Raw genomic sequence first — 23546 nt, 5'->3', positions numbered from 1 at the left:
ATGTGTGGAGCAGACTAGAGGGCACCGGAACGTTTCGATGGTACACGCACTGGAGAATCAAGGTGCTATACACAGAGGCAATAAAAAAGGCAGGTCAAAAGGGGATATATTTACCGCTGCATTGTGAGGGAAAGGAAAAGTGGAGTTTGAATTTCAAATCTCAAAAATCAAAATGGGCGTGAGCGCGTGGCGCGGCGTGCCCTCAGTGTTTATCCTCAGCTGCCAACTGCGGTTTGGAAGGGCACATGCATCGTGCGCAGTTCCCTCGATCACTCCTCTCTCTCTCTCTCTCCCTCTTGCTCTCGGAGGCCACCGCGCTCTGCTTGACGCCTGAGCATTGCCCTCGCCGACGGCGGTATCTCCTCAGTTCGGCCGCCTCGCCATTTCCCTCTCTCCGTAGTCCGATCATCCACCACGACGCTCGTCAGCATTTATCTCAGGCGCGCCGCACTCGACGCCGCCGACGGTGCCCAGTGCCCTAACCCTAACTGATCGACGGCAATTTCGCCAATCCCCGCCCGGTCCAGCGAATTTCAGCCACTAACGTCGCCGCGCCACTGCTGGGCTCCAGAACTTGTGAGTTTTCATGCCAGTTCTGCGGTTACGTGAGTAAATCAGTAGACTAATGTATTCCCACTAGTTATATTCTTTTTTATTACGCTTCCATTATGATCCATCCAAATAGTTGCGGGACTAATACATTAGATAACCACTTAGGACTATTGTGAACAACACCAACAATAACTTCTCGCCTTCTGATGACGGCAATTTACTAGTGGCCTGAAATTTATCCTTCCAGTTTCTCGGTTGTTTTGGTCGTGTTCCAAATGTAGCCGGGGTATAACACTCAAGCAAGTTTGTGCCGAAACAGTGAAACATAAATTTGCCCTTGGACGCTTGCAGGAACAAGTGAATTTTGCTTCACATAAGTACATAACTCTGTCCTTTGGTCACTTGTAGGATCAAGTGATTTTTGTCTCACAAGTCACAAGCATTTGCAAATGTCAGCATTTGGAAGGCCGTACGATAGGGCTGCTCTGTCAGATATTACCAATCGAAGTGGCCAGCATCAGCATGTGAACTACAGTTACTCACCGCGTCTACAAGGTAAATGTGCCTTGATGCTGATGAACCTCAATCAATATCCTTAATGCAGGTGTCATGTATATAGTTGCCAAAACAACTTCTGCTCTGCACGCCTCTCTGTTTTTTTTTACTCCAGTTGGAAGTTACAAACGTGGTGATGATGGCTGCCGAATGCACACTGCAGATTCTGAAGCACAGCTTGCAGCTAATGTAATGGGGAACCAACACAGGCCTCACATAAAGCGTTTGGAAATGCAAGGGAGTGCAGGGCCATCTGAACTGAATTGCAGATACAATGCTCGTACTGCAAAGAACATAGTCGATTCGAGAGGTCCCCATTCCTGGCTTGATGCAAACCCAGAAGGTGGAAAATAATATCATTCTGATTGGTGCCCTTAAGTGTTTATCCCGCTTACATGTGGCATCCATTGTTGTGTTTCCACAGTATACAAGATGATGCAGACGTCACTGGAGCTGCTGATGTCCCGAAGCAGAAAAATCCACCCACCAAATTTGCCTGATTGCACTTATGGTGGGGAACTGCAAAAGGTTACAAATTCACAAGTTCATGGTATTGCGCAGCCATCTGACGGTAAGCATGAGTTGGATAGGTAGCACCTTCATTTTGATAATTACTGGTGGACTCTTCTCTTCTGTGATCTTTTGGAAAACTATGATATTACTTTAACTATTAACTGCACACTAACATGTGAAATAAAAAATGGGCGTATTTCATCTTTCCACAGTACACAAGATGGTTCAGACGTCATTGGAGATGGAGATGCTGATGTCCCAGAGCAGAAATGTTTGCCCAGCAAATTTGCCTGGTTCCACTTATGGTGGGGAATCGGCAAGTGTTGCAAGTCCACAAGTTGATGGTACTACATACTTGTACAGGGGTAAGCTGGTTTGTTGTGTAGGTAGCCGTAGCACCTTCATTTTATAACGATGGCACGTTCTTGTGACCTTACTGATTGCTTTAAATCATGAGCTTCTGGGTTGTGCCAAATGTGGAAGGTGAAAAATAACAACTTTCTGACCGGTACTTCAAACATTGACTGTGCACCTGTATGTGAAATCCATGAGTTTGTTTCTACATGACATAAGATGCTTCAGACACCACTACATTTGCCAATGTCCCAGGTTAGAAATATTTGCCGAGCTAGTTCTGCTTTTAGCGGGAGACCAATTAATGGTACCAGTTCACGCATTCATACTACTGCATATTTGTCCAGTGGTTAGCACTGTTTATTGCATAGGTAGAACCTTGATATGTAACTATTGGCAGGTTGTGATCTTGCTGCTTGTTCTACATTGTTGGAAATTCTCTTGGTTTGTTGCTGCTAAGCTTTATCTTTCATTCTTGGCTTATACAGTGTGCACAGCTTTATGATTTCTTGGCAAGAAATAGTAAATAGATTTTGGTGTTGGTACAAATATTATAAGATCACAAGAATGATTACCTTTTCTTTTTCAAGATTTTGCCTTCAATCTTGTCCAAGTCTTGTTTGGTCTTTGAAATTATTCGCTAGGTGCACAGGTTTTAACTATTGAGTTTTTTTTTGAGGATTTTAGATTCTTTCTTTTTTTTTTTAACATTGTGGAGTTGGCCTATGTGCAGTATGAGCTGTGCCTAACATTAAAAACTGAATAAACTTTCAAGATTTTCTTAGGCCTCCTTTAATAGGTCAGGAATTTGGTATAAGAATGTACCCTGTTTCCGTCTTTGACTCGTATTCAGATTTTCTTACAGCTTTCTCCATTAGTTTAGTCAATCGCAGCATGTCTCATTTACTCTACTTCTTTAGTTATGTTGAAATTGTATTACTATTTACATTTGGTTTTCCTTATAACCATGACAAGGATTACTGATTTGGTGTAAGATATTACATATGATATTGGAAAAAACCATATATCACCTTATAGGGTTTGGATGAAGTTGCAGACTTGTTCCATTTCAGTTCTCTTTCGTGTCACTAGTGACTGCGCACAGTATATGCTTGTTTAGTTGGGTAATTTATGATGAATGGGGAGCAGAATAGTCAATACTGGTACTATGGCAATTGATTATTGGAGGAAGACAGAACACTGAATCATCCTGAGTCGTTTGACAAAGTTGATCTGATGGATAAGATAATTCTGTGTACAATTAATATTGGTGGATGTTTGACAGAAAGCAGTTGGTGTTTTATGTGTTAGTATGAATTTCTTGGGATGCTAGGGCTTGTACCCATCAGAGGGGTATATGAAAACAATGTTGGGGTGCAACACTTTTATGTGTTTTATGTGGGCTTCTGTTGGAGAAAGGATTATAAGCTGTACAAGAAATTTTGCTTCTAGATGAGTTCGTGCCGTCGACTGTCGGTGTCACTGAGCAGTCGTGAAACACCATGGTCATGAAGATGTGGTTACTGCGTTCCTTGAGCTCGCTTCAATTGGTGGGCTACGTGGTAGTCTTTGCTTCTTAGGAGTTAGGAGTGGAGCTTTTGGTTGAGAGTCGTGTTGCTTTACTAGTTTCTTCTCTTAGTGCTCAGCAGGGTTTGGTCACCGATTGCTTTCACATAAGTACCCAATTGTGAACTTCGTTAGTGATCCTTGTGAGACTAGTCTTGCAAGGACGTGTTGGTCTTGGTAACCCTAGGCTTACTAGTATTGTTTGTTATAACTTTCTCTTCCTCTTAATGAAAAATGTTCTTAGACATGGTCACAGACATTTTTATTGTCGCGTTTTGATTAATAATGAAGATTACTTTAGGTAATTGATAAAATATGCTCATTATGAACTAAATAACTATACCTTCTTTCATTCATTGAAATGTCTGTTGGTGTTTCTGTTTATTTATTACCCCATAAAATAGATCACTGAACTATTTCATCTGCTCTACTAGTAGCATTGATAATTCTTTTCTAAAGCAGATATAGTCAGTAAATTGTTGAGGTTTCTCATTTTGTGCTGGTTGCAGGAATTGATGATGATCTTCCACCACCAAACTTGAACAGTACAGATATGAGGGGCACTGAGCATGTCAGTGGTAATGGAAGAGCAATTACTCCTACTAGTTCATATGATACGGCACAGACAGCTATGGAAGCACAAATTCATCAGCTTGAGCAAGAAGCATATTGTTCGGTTCTTCGTGCATTTAAAGCACAGTCTGATACCATTACATGGGTTGGGGCCATTAAACTATTTCAACACATTTAGTTTTGGTGATTATGTTAGATGCCCACACACACCCCCCTCCCCCCCCCCCCCCCCCCCCCCCCCCCCCCCCCGTCAAAATTGACCTGAGGTTGACTTTACAATTTTTCAGGAGAAAGAAGGTCTCATAACAGAACTTAGGGAGGAGCTAAGGGTATCTGACGAAGAACATAGGCAGCTATTAAACAAGATCTACAATGATGATTTTATTCGCAGCATAAGGTAGTATAATAATATCCCCTTTACTTCATCGATGCCTATCCACAGATTTGTCTTCTTTCCAGCATTCTGAATTTCTGCCTTGAAATTAAGCGAATGGAGATCAAAAGGAAGATTTGATGCAAGGGCGCCCAATAATCCTATGCCAGGATATGATCCTTTGTCCATTCATACTACCTCTACCCACAAGAGGCAAAAGACATCTCAACCCCTCACTGCTTCACCTGCGCCATCTCCTCTGATGCATTCACAGCAGGTGGCTGCACCAACACACCCATCATCTTCAACAGCTACGAAGGAAGTTCCACCAGGACCTAAAGGCAAAAGGCTAAAAACGGTATGCTGATTTATTTACACAACTTGTTTCCAAAAGTAATCTTTCTGTTTGATTCTTTTACAGAATCTTATGTGCTTCTAGGGCCAGAAGGTACCTGGGGGCTCTGCAGTGAAGTCCATGCCATCTTCAGAAGGTCTTAGTGCAAGAAGACCACATTTGAATAGATATTTTCCTGGTTGTCCTGCTGCTGAACTTTCTCAAGCACAGAATGTCAACCCATTAATTGGCCATAAAGCCATGAATCGTTGGCCTGATGATAATAATTTCTATGAAGTAGTTATATCTGATTACAATCAAGAAACGGTGTGTTTCTGTCTCACCATAGTTGCATTTACTTTTAATTAAAGTGGTCTCTTTCTTAGGAATTTCCTTGCAGGGCCTTTACGCGCTGGTTCATGACATGAATACATCAAATGAGACCTGGGAGTGGGTTGATCTTAAGAAGGTACATGATCCTTTTTTCAATGTGGACATTCTTCATCTATGTTGTCTATGAAATCTAAATCTTTTGGATTTTGGTTCCTCAACATTTTCATATTATACCGTGAGATACTTTTATTTTCTAAAGTGCCGTTGGACGAGCAAGTTATAATTTAATATCACTAGTTTTAGAAATATCTTTTTTCTAAAAGAATTCTTTAATTATATTTGAATATTATCACACTGGTTTTAAACATGATTCTAAGACTTAACTATTTGGGGATATTTGCCAACTTGACCATATCACTCTTACCCATGACTTCTATTCACATGGTCATGTGCTGATGAACATAGGTAAATGAACTAATCTTTTAGGAGAACTACACAAGACCAGCAGAGCATAACCTACACTTTAGCATTGTCGTTCTTGATGTGGCACAACATGCAAACTTCATCTCCTTGGTAGACTAGTGGGATCACTCTCTACACTTTGTTAGAAAGATAACAAGTCGGCTTGTATTCCAGTTCCCAAAGGGGAAGATAAGGTCTGCACACAATATGCAGAAAACCCCTTACAGTAGTGGGAAAATACACAACACATATATACATCAAACACCCCCCCTTCAAACTCATGGTGTGTCAACTACATTGAGTTTGGAGAGCAAATAACTATGGTGTGCCCGAGTCTGTTCCTTTGTGAAGGAATCTACGAGCTGAATCTCTGAAGGCACATGATGGAGAGACACGACCTTATCGATCTCATGTAAGAAGCATCGACTCCAATATGCTTGGTGGGCTCTGTTAGTCGCTGAATTCTCACTCTTGCAAGTAGCAGAATTCTTACTCTCATCGAGAGAGGATGACACTAGGAGTTGGGACAGTTTTTCTGGTTTATTTCTCAATGACATACCAACCCGAGGGGTTGAGGATACATATTTATAGGCTGCTAGCCAGCCAAACATATGCCAAGATGCTAGTCTAAGATGCTGTCCTAGATGCTGTCCTCTAATCTAAGATGCTGTCATAAAAACTACAAAGACCACAACGGCCCCACAAAGACCACAACAGCCCCACAAAGACCACAATAGCCAGACTTATCCATCATTCTCCCCATAAGTCTTGTGCGTCGTCTTGTGGGAAAGTTGAACCATCCCGATCATGGAGCAGAGCTCAAGGAACTTGATCCTCCTAAGGGGCTTGGTGAGCAGGTCCGCAAGCTGGTCCTTGGTGTTGATGTAGCTCGCCTTGATGCTCCCTTCCTCAAGACAGCCTCGGATGAAGTGGTACCTCACCCGGATGTGCTTGCTGCGTTCATGGAACACGGGGTTCTTTGCCAGGGCTAGAGCGGACTTGCTGTCCACCCTAAGCTCCACCGCTCTAGTGTCTCTGCCGAGGAGATCACCAAGCAGTCGAGCGAGCCAGAGCGCCTGAGTCGAAGCGGTGGAGGCCGCTATGTACTCGGCCTCGCAGCTGGACGGGGCCACCACCTGCTGCTTGACCGACTGCCAGCTAACGAGGCACTTGCCGAGGAAGAAGAGGATCCCGCTCATGCTCTTGTTGGTGTCGATGTCGCCGGCGTGGTCGCTGTATCCGACAAAGTGTGCCGGCCCAGGGCATCTAGGATAGTAGAGGCCGTGGTCGAGAGTCCCAGCTGGGTTGCAGTCGGTGAGCCCAGCTAGCTCAGCGACACGCTTGGTGTAGGCGGTCTGTCGAAGCATGATCCCGGAGTCATCCTGATGCACCTCGATTCCCAGGTAGAAGGAGAGAGGCCCTAGGTCACTCATCTAGAAGGTGGCCTTCATCTCTTCCTTGAATGCCGTCACCTCCACATCCTTGGTGCCGGTGATCACCAAGTCGTCGACGTAGACACCCACCAGCAGAGCATTACCTCCACTGCCCCGTCGGTAGATGGCCGCCTCGTGCGGGCTTTGCTCGAATCCCATCCCCTTTAGCGTGGAATCCAACTTGGCATTCCACGCCCTCGGTGCCTGCTGCAAGCCATAGAGGGCCTTGCGCAGGCGGAGCACCTTGCCCTCCTTGCCGGGGATCGCAAATCCCCACGGCTGGTGCACGTAGACCTCCTCCTTCAAGTCGCCGTTAAGAAACGCCGACTTGATGTCCATGTGATGAACACGCCAGCCCTCCTGAGCAGCTAGCGCAAGGAGGAGTCACACGGACTCCATCCGTGCCACGGGAGCAAAGGCGTCGTCGAAGTCGACCCCCTCCTGCTGCACGAAACCTCGTGCCACCAAGCGAGCCTTGTGCTTGACGATGGCACCGGCTTCATCCCTCTTCAGCTTGTACACCCACTTAAGGGTGATTGCGCGGTGACCACGAGGAAGGTCAGCAAGCTCCCAGGTGCGGTTCTTTTCAACCGCATCCATCTCCAACTGCATCGCGGCGCGCCATGCCGCGTGTCTCTCGGCCTCTGCAAACGACCGAGGCTCGCCGTCGTCACACGCAAGGTGCAACTGCGCCTCCAGGTCGTGAGGCACCAGTCTCGGCACTGGCTGGTCGCCGAGAAGGTTTTCCATCGTACGGTACCGCAATGGCTCGCCGTCGTGGTACGCGTCGACGCGCTCCTCGTTGTGAGAGAGCTGAGTAGCGAGCTCAACCGGGCCGTGCTCGACACGAGCTGGTGGTGGAGTAGACGTGCCCGGAGTGGTGCCTGTCGGTGCTGGAGTGCGTGGCGTTGCCGGCTGTGGTGGAGCCGGCGAAGAACTCATCATAGCCGAGGTCCTGGCTGGAGAGCGTGGTGCTGTCGGAGTAGCAGGCGCCGGGGTCGGTGGAGGCTCGGGGACTGGGGTAGACGCGCTCGCCGAAGAAGAGCCGCCTACTCCCCCAGCTCCCTCGAAGTGGACGTACTCGATAGTGAAGTCGTCGTACGTCGGAGCCGAGCCGTCGTCCACCGCCATGTCCCACGCCTATCCTCGCCCTTCGTCGAACACAACGTCGCGCGCCGTGCGCACACGCTGTGTCTTCGGGTCGAGGATGCGGTAGGCCTTCGAGCCCTCCGCGTAGCCGATGAACACTCCCGGAGTGCTCCTGTCGTCGAGCTTGCTGATGTGGTCAAGCTCATTGGCGAACGCGAGGCAGCCGAAGACCCGCAAGTGAGAGACCGCCGGCTTGCGCCCATGCCAAGCCTCGTACGGCGTCCTGCCGTCGAGCGCCTTGGTAGGCGAGTGGTTGAGGATGTAGACGGCCGTCACCACCGCCTCTCCCCAGAAGACAGTCGGCATCCCCCTCTGCTTGAGGAGGGCCCGAGCCATCCCCACAATCGTCTGGTTGTGCCGCTCGACGACGCCGTTCTGCTGCGGGCTGTACGGCGCGGAGTAGTGGAGCTGAATGCCCTCGTCAGCGCAGTACGACACGAATTCAGCCACCGTGAATTCGCCGCCGTTGTCGGTGCGCAGCACGCGCAGCTTGCGGCCGCACTCCACCAACGTAGCAGCCTGCGCGCGCCTGATGGCGTCCGCAGCCTCTCCCTTGCTGCCGAGGACCATCACCCACATGTAGCGGGAGAGGTCGACGAGCAGCAGGAAGTAGCGTCGTCCTCCCGGTGTGGCCGGTGTCACCAGGCCACACAAGTCCCCGTGCACAAGCTCGAGCCTCTCCTTGGCTCGAAAGCTAGCCCACTGTGGAAAGGGGAGTCGCCTCTGCTTCGTCAACACGCAGACGTCACAGAGCTGCTCCACTATGGTCGAGGCACGGTAGGCCTCGCACCATCTCCGTGGCACTGAGCCGCTTCAGGGCCTCAAAGTGAAGGTGCCTGAAACGCTCGTGCCACTGCCACGCCTCGTCGTCCCGACAAGCAGCGAGAGAGAGGGGTTGTGCCACCTGCACGTTAAGGACGTAGAGTCGATTTGCGCTTCTAGATACCTTGGCAAGAAGGCGACGGCGACGATCCCAAATCCTCATGACTCCGTCCTCAACCACCACGCGCGAACCGTTCTCATCCAGCTGTCCCAAGCTGATGATGGAGTTCCTTAACGCGGGGAATGTAGTAGACTCCGGTGAGCAGCCTGTGCTCACCAGACACGGTGGTGAAGATGACGGAGCCGACGCCCTTGATCTCCACGCCGGAGGCATCCCCAAACTTGACGGAGCCTCGGACGCTAGAGTCAAGCTCGGTGAAGAACTCCCGTCGACCGGTCATGTGATGGGTGGCGCCGGTGTCGAGGCACCACCCATCAGTCTTGTCGTTGCCGGAGCTGTCGCCGAGGAGGGCGTGTGCTTTTGGCTCGTCGAGGTGGAGGAGAGCCGCTGCGGCCAATGCCGCTGGAGGTAGCTCAATGCTTGCATGTGCCATGAACAGAGCCGGCTCCTCCGCCTGTGCGATGTGGGCCTGGCCGCGTCGTGGCTGTCGGCAGTCCTTGGCCCAATGGCCGAGCTGGCCGCAGTTGTGGCAGGCATCGTCTCGTGTCGGCTTGTGCCTGCGGGCATCACCCTCGTCCTCGCGCCCCGGCCTGGGCGTCTCTGCGCGCCTTGCGTGGCTTGCCACGCTTGCGGCCGTCTGTCGCGGAAGAAGGCTCCCCCTTCTTCCGGTCACCTTGGCTGGCAAGCCACTGCTCCCGAGTGAGAAGTAGCTTCCTGTCAGTGGTGATGGGCCCCGAGAGAGACTGTGGCTCATCGCTGTCGACGACCTTGAGGCGACCTATCGCCTCTTCGATCGACATCGTGGAGAGATCCAGCAGAGACTCGATCGAGCGAGCCATCTGCTTGTACTTCTCAGGGACGCAGCGGAAGAGCTTTTCGACAGCTCTCTCCTCGCCGTAGGTGTCATCGCCGAACTGCACCATCTTCTGCAACAGAGTGTTGAGACGGAGAGCAAAGTCATCAACGTCCTCACCTAGCTTGAAGGCCAGGTTCTCCCACTCCTTACGAAGTGCCTGCAGTGTGGACTTGCGGGCGCGGTCGCTGCCGATGCGTGCCGCAGCGATGGCGTCCCAAGCCTCCTTGGCAGTCCGCTTGTTGGTAAGCGAGAACTGCATCTCGGGCAGGACTGCAGCGATGAGGGCATCCAGCGCCCGTCGATCTAGGTCGTAGTCGACGTCGTCGTATCGACTGCCTCCCACATGTGCCGCACCTGGAGCTTTACCCTGATCACCGCAACCCACTCGACGTAGTTGGTCTTGGTGAGGGTAGGCCACCCACCGCCGGTACCGACGTCCCTGACAACAGCCTGGAGCCCGTGGTAACCACGGTACCGATCCGGGGAGAGAGAGTCACGCTGCCTGTGAAGGCCGCGCTCTCCATCGACCCGTCGGTACCGATCCGGGGAGAGAGAGCCACGCTGTCTGTGAAGGCCGCGCTCTCCATCGACCCGTCCGCCACCGTTGCCGTGCGCGCCTCCTCCAGGAGCGCCACTGGCACGTCTGCGCCTGTCTGGGTTGCCGCCGCGCTCGTGGGCGTGCGCGGCTGCCCCAGGAGCGCCACCGTCGTGCGTGCCTCCTCTAGGAGCGCCGCCAGCGCGTCCGCGCCTGTCTGGGCTATCGCCACGCTCGTGGGCGTGCGCGGCTGCCCACTGCGCCGCCCGCGCTCGCGCTGCCTCCCTCTCTAGCAGCTCGAGATCCGCGTCGGCAGTGTCGTCAGTAGAAATGGAGTTGCCGATGCTGCCGTACAGAGCCTCGACCTCCGCTGTCGCCGCACGCGCTGCATTCGCCGCCGCCGCTGCTTCCGCCTCCGCTCTGGCTGCTGCCAGCTCCGCCGCTGCTAGCCTCGACGCCCTTGCCGTCCGCCGCTCGCTCGCGTTCCTCTGCCACGGCAAGTTCGGCCTCCTACTGACGCCGCATGCTCGAGGCGACCGAGCGCTGAGACTTCCCTGCGGACATGACGCGCTACCGGGGGGCTGCTGCGTGGGGAGAGGGCTGCTTCAGACGCGCGGGGGAGGAGTGAGCAGGAGCGGCCGGAGCTATTGCTCGCAGCTAGGGCTGTTGTGTGGCTAGGAGAGGAGATGAGCAGGAGATGCTTAGGCTACAGGATAGTACGGCTTTGATACCACTTATTAGTCGCTGAATTCTCACTCTTGAAAGTAGCAGAATTCTTACTCTCATCGAGAGAGGATGACACTAGGAGTTGGGACAGTTTTCTGGTTTATTTCTCAATGCCATACCAACCCGAGGGGTTAGGGATATATATTTATAGGCTGCTAGCCAGCTAAACATATGCCAAGATGCTAGTCTAAGATGCTGTCCTAGATGCTAAGATGCTGTCCTCTAGATGCTAGTCTAAGATGCTGTTCTAGATGCTGTCCTCTAGTCTAAGATGCTATCCTATGCTGTCCTAAAAACATAAAGACCACAATAGCCCCACAAGGACCACAACAACCCCACAAAGACCACAGCAGCCAGACTTATCCATTAGGCTCATGCTTCATAGGATCCCAAGCAATACTGATCGCACTGGTGCTGTCAAAGGAAAGAGGAGTTGGTCCAGTAGCCGACACACCAAAATCCTCAAGTAACCACTATAGCCACGTCACTTCAGCATTGACAGCTACCATAGCACGCAGCTCAGCCTTAGCACTCGAACAAGAAACAAGAATATGCTTTTTGGTTTTCCAGGCAATTAAGGAAGAGCCAAGGAAAACACAATAGGCTGACAAAGAACGATGATTGGAGTGATCACTACCCCAAGTGGCATCAGAGTATGCTTGAAGCCGAGGGGAGCTAGTGCGAGGAAAGAACAAGCGATGAGAGGTGTTGCCACGAAGATATTGTAGAACACGAAGAAGGTGAGCATAATGGACCTGAGTCGGAGCTGGGACAAACTGACTCAAGATATGGACAGAATGGGAGATTTCTGGACGGGTGATCCTAAGATAGACAGGACTCCCAACGAGGTGGCGATAGCAAGTGGGATCGTCAAGAGACCCACCATCAGTGGGACACAAGTGAACATTGAGCTCCATAGGATTATCAACATTGCTATGATAAGTGAGAGCAACACAAGAGAGAATGTCATATATGTACTTTTCTTGGGGGAGGTAGATACCATCGGATGTGGAAGTGACCTCAATACCAAGAAAGTAATGAAGAGGACCCAAATCAGACATTAGGAATTTTTCACTAAGGCGCTTCTTCATGAAGTCAATGAATTGAGGGTCATCACCTGTGATGAGCATGTCATCATCATAGAGGAGAAGAGTGCCACCACAAGAAGAGGTGTGAACAAAGAGAGCAGGTTAGGGTCATGGTTACTGGGCTTGAAGCCAACATTAGTTACAACAGAGGTGAAGCGCTCAAACCAAGCTCGAGGAGTCTCTTTGAGACCATAAAGAGAACGACGCAGCTGGCAGACCATGCCACGAGGGGAGGTGGCTGCATGTACACCTCTCGGAGTTTGCCATGGAGAAAGGCATTCTTGACATCCAGCTGGGAGATGGACCACTGGCAAACAGAAGCAACAACAAAGAGAGTCTAAACGGTGGTCATGTGAGCCACTAGAGCAAAGGTCTCACCATAGCCACGTCACGACCTTGCACTTGCTGGAAACCTCGCGCCACAAAACGAGCCTTGTAGCACTCAAATGAGCCATTGGAGCAAGTCTTGACCTTGTAGACCCACTTGCAAGTAATCGGAGTGATGTCAGGTGGCAAGGGAACTAGGTCCCAACTCCCAAGAGCTAGTATGCTCCAAAACAGCAATCTCATCCATAGTATGTTGCCACTCCTGGTGAGCAACAGCCTTCTGATAAGTCGTGGGCTCAACAAGAGTATCAGAAGTGAAGCCACGACGTTCGGGAGGATGAATGGTACTACGATCACAACTGGTAGAAGGCTCTAGAGGGGGTCCAAGGACAAACGGAGAAGAGTCAAGTGGTGGAGTTGGTGGTGGAAACATCGGGGGTGGCGGTGGAACAACCGAAAGGGAAGGGAGAGGTAGAGGTGGAGTAACAAGAGATGGAGGTGGAATGACGACAGGGGAGGTGGGAGAAGTAGAGTAGTGTGGGAAGATGGGTAGATGGAGGTGTGGAACGAAAGGGACTCATCAGTTGTGCTGGACGATCTAGTGGGGAGACGAGGACAATAGGAACGATATTCATCAAATGTGACATTCCAAGAGATCTGCATCTGACGCGCAACAGGGTCATAACAGCGATAGCCCTTATGTTAAGTACTATCGCCCTTATGTTATGTACTATACCCAAGGAAGACACACTCAACTGATTGGGCAGTCAGCTTGGTGCTCACAAGGTGGGAGAAGTACATAGCAGACGCACCCAAAGCAGCGAAGATGGTTATAGGATAGTGGGGTGCCAAAGAGACGCTTGTAGCGAGTGCATCCCTGAAGAGCAAAAGATGATTGTCGATTTATGAGGAAGAAAACTATAGCGACAGCCTTAGCTCAGAAATGAGGAGCAAGATCAGTTGAGATCAGAAGGGCATGAGCAGTCTCAAGAATGTGACGATGCTTTCGCTCAACGATCCCATTCTGAGCATGAGCACCACGGCAAGAAAAATGAGCAAGAGTACCCAGATCAGCAAGGTAACGACGATGGGCTGAAGAAATGTATTCACCAAAAGAATCAGCATGAAAAACATGAATGGGAGAATCGAATGAGTACGATCATGGTGGCAAATTGCTGGTAAATAGAGAGAAACTGTCCATGAGAAGATATCAAATAAATCCAAGTGAATCTCAAATAATCATCAATAAAGAATACATAATATCAATGACCTCCTTTGGACAAAAAAACGAATATGACCCTATACATTAGAATGAACAAGATCAAAGGGCGTTGGGATACAGACTCACCGGTCACCGGAAGGATAGTAGAATTGCAGCTGTTTGCCAAGCTCGCAACCTATACAATGGAGAGTACTATCACCAAAAACATGTCCTAAGACACCGCTACCAACTAAGCTGGATAGTCTAGAGCCTGATAGATGACCTAGACGACGATGCCACTGTGCAAAAGTAGTGGTAGATGATGTATGTGACGCGAAGGCAGGAGAACTGGACGACGACTGGATGGACAAAGTGGACGAAGGGAGACACAACTAGTCAAGCTCCCAAATGCCCTAAGAATCATGATGCCTAGGCCCAGTCCACCACCAGAAGGTTCGTATGAAGATCGTGAACACAACACGAGTCAGCTTCAAGAATGATATGACATCCATGGTCAGTGATATGATCAGCAGACATCAACTACATGGTGAGCTTAGGAATGTGCGAAACGGAAGGAACATGAAAAGCTGAAGTAGAAAGAATGCCACGTCCAGCAACATGAAGAGATGTGCCATCAGCGGTTGAGCAACAAAAGGTGAATTGGGAGGTGACATCGAAGATAAATGAGTCGAATCAGGAGTCATCATATGAAAAAGGCACCAGAATCAAGGAACCACTTGGATGATTTACCTAGATGAGGAGTAAGAGTAGAACCAGAAGTCTGAGCAATGGTCCCGTGCGCTGAGGTCTGCGCTGCGGCAGTAAGATGGCAAACACAGAGCAAGGATCTCTTGCTTGGCGGCAGATACTGAACGAGGGGCCTGTGAAGTAGAAGAGCCACTCTAGCATGGAGAAGAGCGTCGGCCTTGGCCCTTCCGGTCGTGCTTCTTTTGGCAAGCCCGCTCATCATGGCCAAGTCGTTTATAATAGCCACAAAGAACACCTGAAGAAGTCTTCGTCGCCACAAGCAAGGGCTGAGGCGGTGAGGGAGGTGGTGGCGAAGGCACCTAGGAGGGCATGGCAACTAGCATAGATGGCTGCTATATTGAACACTGTTATACTAGCAATACGAAGGCGCATCTCGGCTCGTAGCTCAGGCACCCTTCGGCAAGCTATGGGCATGGATGGCGAGTCAACAACTGCGCTCGTACAGTCTTGAACTCAGTATAAAGTCGAGAAAGGAACTCGTGAAGACGAAGAGTCTCTCTCTGGCTCTAGTGGCGCTCACAGCACCGGCAAGTACCAGCAACGTTGAACTCAGCACCCAAGCTATCTAGGCGATGCCAAACACCTGGCATGTGACAATGGAAGTCCTCAATGGTAGAGTCTAGTCGGCGAAGCGCCTGAGCCTCCTCAACGACAACAAGGTACATCGCCTCTTTACGAATCTCTAACTACAATGGAGGTGAGTCCACATCAGGTGGCAAGTAGTGAGGCCCCTGAGAAACATGGAGAGGTCGATCTCAATGCTCGTAAGTAGGATAGCCTTGGCACAGGCCTCCTCGTGCAACCAAGTTTCATAGACACTGGTATCCTTCCATCTCGGCCTCAAACGCCTCAAGGAAGCGAACTGAGCCTAGCTCAGTTGGTTAGGTTCCTTGTGGTGGAACCTGCCCACCCGAGTTCAAGTCCTCGACTTGGCATGGGTACTCGCATTTTCCAGGATTTAACGGCGTTATGCTTTCAGTGGTAGGCGACGTTCCCGTCAACAGCGAGACGCCTATGATGACTTCGTCAATCTCAAGATGTGCCGGCATAGTCCTTTGGAGGTCCTCAGAGTAGGGTTTGCGTACGTGAGGTGAGTGTGCGTGTTGAGCGTCTACATCTGTACTTGTGTAATTCGCAAAAAAACACCTCATGGAAAACACTCTTAGCATCATCAGCAACATCCGGTGGGTAGGTGGGTGGTGTCGGGAGAGCAAGACATGGCGGGCATGTCTGCTCACCCATGAGATATCCCCAAAGCTGCTAACCACCCATGTGAACCTCCATGTGGAAGACAAACTCACCCCAATATGTGCCATTGAAGATGACCGAGCATCGTTGAGCGGGGACAACACTGGGACGAATGGAGGATGCCATGAAGACTACGAGCGATGCACACTCTCTGTTTCTTTTTTTTTGGAACCTCGTGGGCTCAATAGCAAAGTACCTCACAAGTGCAAGAGCAAAGCACACAGAAGGTGCCCACTAGACTAGGCGTCCGCCAAGAAAGAATGCAGATATGGCGAGCAGGTAGGGGGTCGTGAGTGAGACTCGAGCGGCCGGTGACGACGACCGCGGAAGGGCGGGGCGGGGCTCGCGCAGCCAGCGGCGGCGGAACCCGCGGGCAAGCGTGCGGCCAGCAAAGGCGGCAACCGTGGGCGAGGCATGTGCGGCAGGCAACGGTGGCTGTGGGCAGAGCCCCCTGAACCTGCGGAAGCAGAAAAGGGGAAAAGGGGAGGGAGATGGGTGGGGAAGAGGAGTTGTTCACTGGGAAGTCGGCGGGATGGCGACGGCTGCTGTCAAGTGAGGGTGGATCTAAACCCTGGAGCCTGATACCATGTTAGAAAAATAGCAACTTAGCTTGTATTCTAGTCCCCCAAGGGAAAGATAAGGTCTGTACACAATATATGCAGAAAACCCCTTACAATAGTGGGAAAATACACAACAGATATATACATGTAACACATTCAATCCCCAAAGACCCCAAGCTACTGTACAACGTGGAGCCTTTGGAAAGAGCTTTGATAGACTACAAACCACAATTGAGAAATTTAGTATTGGCTGGCAGTGCTTAAGGCATCTGCTGGTTGCTCCATATATAGGGAAAGCAGTACAGATTACAGCTAAAAGCAAAACAACTAAAGTGCAATTTCAACAACTAAAATGCTAGAAGATAGAATGGCTGTGATCAGCCCTGACAACCTCTACAACTAAAGTGAGGGCTCTCTGAATATAATACAACCACACTCAGGTAGTCAGGCTTATCCCTTCAAGCATACTGCAGGATTTTCGAGAATAATCACGCCACAACCATACAAGTTGCAGGGATGATCAAAGAAAGCATGGAAACCCACAAAAGGATGCACTGTCTGCAAAATCTGTAGTGGCTGGGTTGGTTCCTTTGTTTGGGCTCCCCCGCTATGTCTGGGTGTGCTTATGAGTTTTCCACTTCCTGTAAATATAACTCTCCCTTTTAATTAATAGCAAACTTCCTGCTGTTGCGTTAAAAAGCAATTATATCTAGTTCTATTAATTTTATTGTCTTGCCCAATTTTGATAATAACTGAAGCAAGAACATATACATGCAACAGTTTTATTTTCTAAGAAAATCCCGCAGCAACACGCAGGGTATCCTTCTAGTTATATAGATAGATTAAGATTTTTGGCAGCACTTGGAAAGTGGTTTGGATTAGTGTTTGCTGTTTTTATATGTTTAGTCATTGCTACTCAATTCATTAACACATCAACATGGAATCTGGAATCTTTTAGACAAGAAGCATATCATGATAATGCATATTAATTCCAGCCATTTAATTCTGGACAATTTTGTTTGGAGAACGTGTTGAGCTGTTCCAGAGATGTTACTGCTTTCAAATTGACTTGTCTGTGTTAACTATGCTCGGTATCTGAAATGTTTGTAGTTTTGTACTCATCTTATTTGAAAGAAGACCTAATATTCGTTCTGAGAAGAAGCATAAATTACAAATGTCTACTAAACTCTTTTATCTGATGGAATTGTGCTAAACCACTGCTTTTTTCTCAAGTAAAGATGGGACAGGAAGATATAAGATGGCAAGAGGATGGGTCTGGGATAGACCCTGTGATGTATTTACAAAGTCAAGGTGCTCGAACTAGTGGTGCTGGGAAGTCCACTAGCCATGGTGGGCCGAAGCCTGTTCCTGGCAGAGGAATAAGTTTCCAGAAGAATGTATCCAAGAAGGATTTTCTACCTCCACAAAATGTTGATGAGACAAGAAGTTACAACAATATCAATATATTTCATACTGGGAGCCTGATAAAAGTGGTTAGTTTGAATGAACGTCCCCAATTTTTTCTGATTACAAACACTGCAGATCTTGTGCCTTGTAATTTTGATTTTAATATTGCATCTGCTCATTCAGGTGAAGAAAATTTTTAGCGTTAGCAATCCTGATCCCCTGGAAGTAGAGAGGGCAAAGAAAGCATTGGAAGTAAGTCCGATTATACAAACTATATTATCACCGCATGGTTGTGTGCCCACCTCCCTGTTGAAACTGGCAATCGCAGATGGTTCCTGCCTGTTCCGGGTTCGGTGGGCCCCTTCTTTAAGACTGAAGTCAAGGGGACGTCTCTCCCCTTGATCAAGTCAGGAAATTTTCAGTTTGTCTAACTCAGAATGCCTTCAGGATCAAGAACGGTCTCTAGTTGGTGCAATAGCAAGGCTTGCTGAGGCATCTGATGTTGAAAGTGGTAAATACTAATGTCCCATTATTCCTGTACCATAAACATGTGGAAAATTTCCTATAGATTGATTTGTTTCCCCCCGGACAGTGCACCTTTTCCTGCACTTGACAGCACTGACGCCAATTTGTTGTTTGACAATCCCCTTTCTTTCTGTGTGAACAGGTTAGCAGAACCCTGGGAGAAGGAATGTATCAGGTGCTGCCGTGCTGGTAACCAGCATCAGGCAAAGTAACAAACATCGCTGGAATATGCAATAAACTCCATGAGAAAACTTGTGTAAAAAATTATTGCTGCTAGTTGATTGTAATGTACAGTAGGTCTCTGTAGATTTAATCCCTTCCATTTGGGGATAATCCAAGGAATTGCAACTCAACCAATTCTGGCCATTTAAAGCTTCTAGATGGTGGTGTAAACAATTTGGCATGTGATTCTACATATATACTACATAATCAAGAGTGGGATTTGTGATATATCTAGATCATGGAGCTTGAATCTTCCGTACTTATGATAATGTTAGAGTTCTAAACTTCTAATAAGAGAATCTTGCCGATATTTGCCACAATCAACGCTTGCCAAATGTGGTCTACTAAACCAAATTGTGATAAAGCAAGCATTTGCCAAGAATTGTCATGAAACCAAAGTCCATTCTTGTCTAAAAAGGAAGATTCTGAGAAGAGAATCTTGATGATGTTTTGAAGTGCCGTGAAACCAGAGTCCATTCTTGTCTTGAAAAGAGGTTTCTGAGAACTAAAAGGGAACGACATGCTTTATACAAACTAGCTCAGTTAATCACGAAAATGTCAGCCTCCCATGGCATACAATGTCCAATTCTCCAATGTAGTTGCATCAAACAGAACCTGAGCAGTTTTGTGATGTCGAATTTCAACGGTTGCGGAATTGCAGAAAAATGAAGCAGCAAAGACATGATCATCACACATTATAGCTTAATTAATGACAACCAAATCCCTGTTAAATTGTTTCAATTTGATCAGATGATGAGCAACAATGGATTGTCTCCAGTCAACTAATAATTACATAAGACAGCAATGCATTGCAATTTGCTAGTACATTGGCAATGAAGCTACAAATGAATGAATAGTGAAAGCATAAGATTAAAGTAGTCAATTGTCCTAAATAACACTGCTCTCCGTTTGTCTGCCATTGATCAGATCAGGTATCCTCTGGACCCAGCGACTCTGTTTCCTCTGAGGCATCCTCAGTCAGGACCCATGGATTCTGCCTCCTCCGACTCCGAGAGCCACCGGTGGTTGAGCGCTTGTGCCGCAGTGAGCCTCTTGCCCTCGTCAAAGCAAAGCAACCCACACAAGAGCTCGCCGGCAGCCTTGGACAGGTCCGGTGGCAGGCCCTTGAACGCCGCCACCCCGTCCGAGTCCATGTTGTGCCGCAGCTGGAACACGTCCACGAGCAGGTCCTCCTTTGTTTCGACGCCAAGGAACATGGGCTTGCCGGTGAGCAACTCTAGCATGACGCAGCCGAGCGCCCACATGTCGACCGGCGGGCCGTAGCAGCGGCTGCCCTTGAGCATCTCCGGCGCGAGGTACCACAAGGTGCCCACGCGGTCCTCAGGGTCGTACGGCGGGCGCACAGGCGTGGCCGACCCGAAGTCGCAGATCTTGAGCGCGCCACCGGGGCCGACGAGAACGTTCTCCGGCTTGACGTCGCGGTGGAGCGCCCCCGCGCGGTGCACCCACGCGACGCCGCGCAGGAGCTGGCGCATGGCAGCGCGCGCCGGGGCCTCCAGGAAGCGGCCCGTGAGGGTGAGACGGTCGCGGAGGGTCGGGCCGTCGACGAGCTCCGTGACGATGAAGAGGTCCCCGGTGGCCTCGTCGGCGGCCACGTCGCGGATCTGCACCACCGAGGGGGCGCCACGGCAGGCCGCCAGGCAGCCGGCCTCACGGAGTGCCGCGCGGGTGCCGTCGCCGCCGCCGCCGCGGGTGGCGCGGACCCACTTGATGGCCACCGTCTCGCCCGTGCGCCGGTGGCGCGCCCGCACCACCTTGCCGTACGTGCCCTCCCCGAGCACCCAGAGCTTCTTGTACTCATAGATGGAGCCGAAGACGTACCGCGAACGCTTCTTGGCCGCCGGGAAGCAGGGGCCGTCGAGCGCCTGGCGCTTCCTGGTGGCGATCGCCGCCGCCATGAGCTTTTCGCTTCTTGTTGTGCGCGCGCCGAGAGGAGAAGCCGAGGGAAGTTGAAATTTCGCAAGAGCTGCTCTGCGGGCGCCTGGCGGCGTCGGGGAGATTTGTTTATAGGGGATGCGTGGACGTCCTCTTTGCAGTTGGCGTGGGCGTCACGCGCGGATCCGAGGGCTCCGCCCTTCCGCCCTCTTTGCTGTTTTTGTTTGGGTGTGCGTGTCCGACGCTGACGCGGAGCCACGGACAGCTCATCACAGCCAAAACAGAAACAGGGCTACCCGCGTCCGCGTTTGAAATTTGAATGACCACCACCGACTTCAAGCACACCCCCGAGACACCGAGTGTCCGAGACTCCGAGTCAGTTTTTTTTTTTTTGCGTAGGACTAGGAGTGGAAATCGGTCGTAAATTTGAATCGGATACGGGATACCATACTTTCCATATATATTTTGAAATGGATATGAATATCATTTCGAATATCCTTGAATATATATATATATATATATATCATATATGTTCTGATCCGAATTTGGATATCACAAGTTCAATAATAAATCCCTTTTTTAATTTAAGAATGAAATAATATACTTACCTTAGTGAAAACACCCAAAACTTATGCTTTATCAAAAAGTAATATTTAAATAAACATCAAGCTAACATCAATGTAATGCTATAATTACAAATACTTTAAGAAAACATCAAGTTAGATGACTAAAACATAACATTTTTAATATGTAAGCATTTTATATTTTTCGAATATTTATCAATCAAATTGTATCTTACCGATGCAACAAGAACTTGAAAAAAAAATAACTTTTCAAATCCAGGTGGTAATTAAGAAAAATAATTGTTACATTATATGCTAGGTTTTGGTTGTTTTGACTTGTCTTCGGAACCCTTAATATCATTCCCCAACAAATCATCTTCATCCATACCACCATCTCCATCATCATTATCTCCTTTCTCATTCTACAAAGAGTAATATATATATCTGACACACAAGTCAGTAACAGAAAGTAATGCTGAATTATAGTCCAAAATACTTGTTCTCATTGCTGGTCTAAAGTGTTGCAAGTACCAGGTGTGTGAAAAAAGTATGGTGAATAGCAAGGTGATAGGTGTGAGAAAAATAAGTATGGTGGATGGAGACAGCAACACAAATAAGTAACCAGACAACACACGTTAACACAGCTCACTTTGGTCTTCTCTATGTGCTCTTCTAAATAGTATTCCTCTTTTGTCCCTCTTTTTTTTCTATTTTTTGGGCTGTCGTTGTTTTTTGGGAAATTTCAACTTTTTTATTTTATTTTTTTGATATTTTCCTTTACTTAGGAGCACAAAAGAAGTAAGCACAGAAAATATGAGCTCAAACAAGTGAAAGACGTGGCCTGTAGAATTTTCAGAAAACTTGCTCAAAATCGACAAAAACCTTGTGACCACAAAAAGAGGATCTTGTGACCACTTTTTGACCAATCTAAAAATTCTGAACTCTGATAACACGGGGGATGGATGAATCCGAATTTTTTTTTGATCGATTTGCATATATGGAACATCGAAAACGGAGTTCGTATGCGAAAACTAGACCAGTTTTAAGAATTGGCTCCGAATTAGAGGATAAAACGGGAATAATGTGTGCAAAATTGGTCACAACAGCCAAGATTTGATGGAAACGATGAGGAAAAACACACAAAGTGGACTCTAACATGACCTAACTAGCAACAAGACCTCGACCAGGATACAAACTCAACACGACGGACTCTGAAACTGAAATATGCAAAGGCTATGGCGCGGAAGGTTCTAGGACAGAAAAAATGAGTATGGCACTGGACTATGGAACGAATGAGAAACACTCAAACTAGGGAATAAATGTGAACCTGACAGTATACCTTAGCTCTGATACCACTTAATGTGAACGAGGGTCCCGATCTTCCATTAGGTTCAAGATAAACAACGATTTGTTCGGAGAGCGATACACCGATCCGGTTTCAGATCACAAAGACACAAACCCTGCAATCTTAGCACCACGTCTCCTCTGGTTATCAACCGTGTCACAATCCGGTTGACCTCGCCAAGAAGGCTAATCCCTGCTGCGAATCGAAGAACACAAGCAAGAACAAGATAAAAAGCAACTCAATTAAAGTGACAATTGCAGATGAATGATTAAGCACTCGAAGTTGGGGTCTTGCAAACCGATAACGACGACTGTTCAATGACAGATTGATCTAAAACAAAACCCAAAACCTAATGACGGCGGCGGCATATGATTATAAAAGTTTTAGAGGTCATCGCCTACCCTAGACGTGCCCCCTAATGGGCCCAAACACGATACACGGTCCAACGGACCAAAAGAAGGTGTCGCAGCACCCTGGCAGATTCTGGATGCTAACTTGTTTCAACGATTCTTGTTGATTCCAAAGAGCTTTTGATGTGAAACCACTTGGATTGGCTTCCTTATCAAATTATCTTTCCATCCATATATGGATCATCGAAAACGGAGTCTAGATGCGTCCTAGGTGACCAGTTTAAGGCAGACTAGTCCTGGATTCCGAGGCAGACTCGAACTTGAGTTACTTTGGGCCTCCACCTCGGGGACTCGAACCGAATTAACCTCGGGCCTCCTTCTTGACTTGGACACCTTTGCTGGCCTCCTCCCCCTCCATCCCATATGCCAAACATGGTCATATGCATGGGTATCATGTCCTCATCATCTTCATTGGGCATAACACGGGCTGACCGAATGCTCCGGTTATGTTGACCGGACGCTGGACCTCAGCGTCCGATCGCCCGACGACAGCGATGTGTCCCGATCTCAATGGTCACTTGAGTTGACCGGACGCTGCGCTATAACTGACCGGACGCTGAGCCACCAGCGTCCGATCATTTCTAGTAAGGTTTAGAAACGCATTTTGCCCACCAGACGCGTCCGGTCATGCACGACCGGACCCTGCCAGCGTCCGGTCAGAGACCCTAGCCTCTGTGCGCTGCCCGACAATAGGACCGGACACTCTGCGCCATTGTTCCGGTCGCTGAA

At 48.8% G+C, this 23546-nt stretch overlaps 2 protein-coding genes across 4 annotated transcripts; one reads left to right on the top strand and one right to left on the bottom strand.

Annotated features, from left to right (window-relative positions):
* The first annotated feature begins 280 nt into the window (after positions 1-280).
* Positions 281-18822, top strand: LOC136551537 (protein EMSY-LIKE 3-like). Of its 3 annotated transcripts, none has more exons than XM_066543075.1 (14): positions 281-576; positions 961-1107; positions 1271-1450; positions 1532-1678; positions 1833-1985; positions 4050-4258; positions 4401-4510; positions 4601-4844; positions 4926-5147; positions 5221-5289; positions 17688-17942; positions 18040-18108; positions 18304-18367; positions 18524-18822. In XM_066543075.1, exons 2-14 carry the CDS (start codon positions 1002-1004, stop codon positions 18526-18528), a joined length of 1833 nt encoding a protein of 610 aa, XP_066399172.1. In that variant the 5' UTR covers positions 281-576; positions 961-1001; the 3' UTR covers positions 18529-18822. The 3 variants fall into 3 exon arrangements, with proteins under 3 accessions (XP_066399172.1, XP_066399171.1, XP_066399170.1); XM_066543074.1 differs by having other exon boundaries at positions 1223-1450; positions 1833-1964; XM_066543073.1 differs by having other exon boundaries at positions 1223-1450.
* A 508-nt stretch (positions 18823-19330) lies between these two features.
* On the bottom strand, positions 19331-20580 carry LOC136551536 (putative cyclin-dependent kinase F-2). The gene has a single exon (XM_066543071.1). The coding sequence runs from the start codon at positions 20520-20522 to the stop codon at positions 19578-19580; it is 945 nt and encodes a 314-aa protein (XP_066399168.1). The 5' UTR covers positions 20523-20580; the 3' UTR covers positions 19331-19577.
* Between the last annotated feature and the right edge of the window lie 2966 nt (positions 20581-23546).

This window comes from Miscanthus floridulus, chromosome 4 (assembly GCF_019320115.1).
Source record: "Miscanthus floridulus cultivar M001 chromosome 4, ASM1932011v1, whole genome shotgun sequence".
Taxonomy (NCBI): domain Eukaryota; kingdom Viridiplantae; phylum Streptophyta; class Magnoliopsida; order Poales; family Poaceae; genus Miscanthus; species Miscanthus floridulus.
The sequence above is the reverse complement of the archived record's forward strand: the minus strand, read 5'-3'. Positions and strand labels throughout refer to the sequence as shown.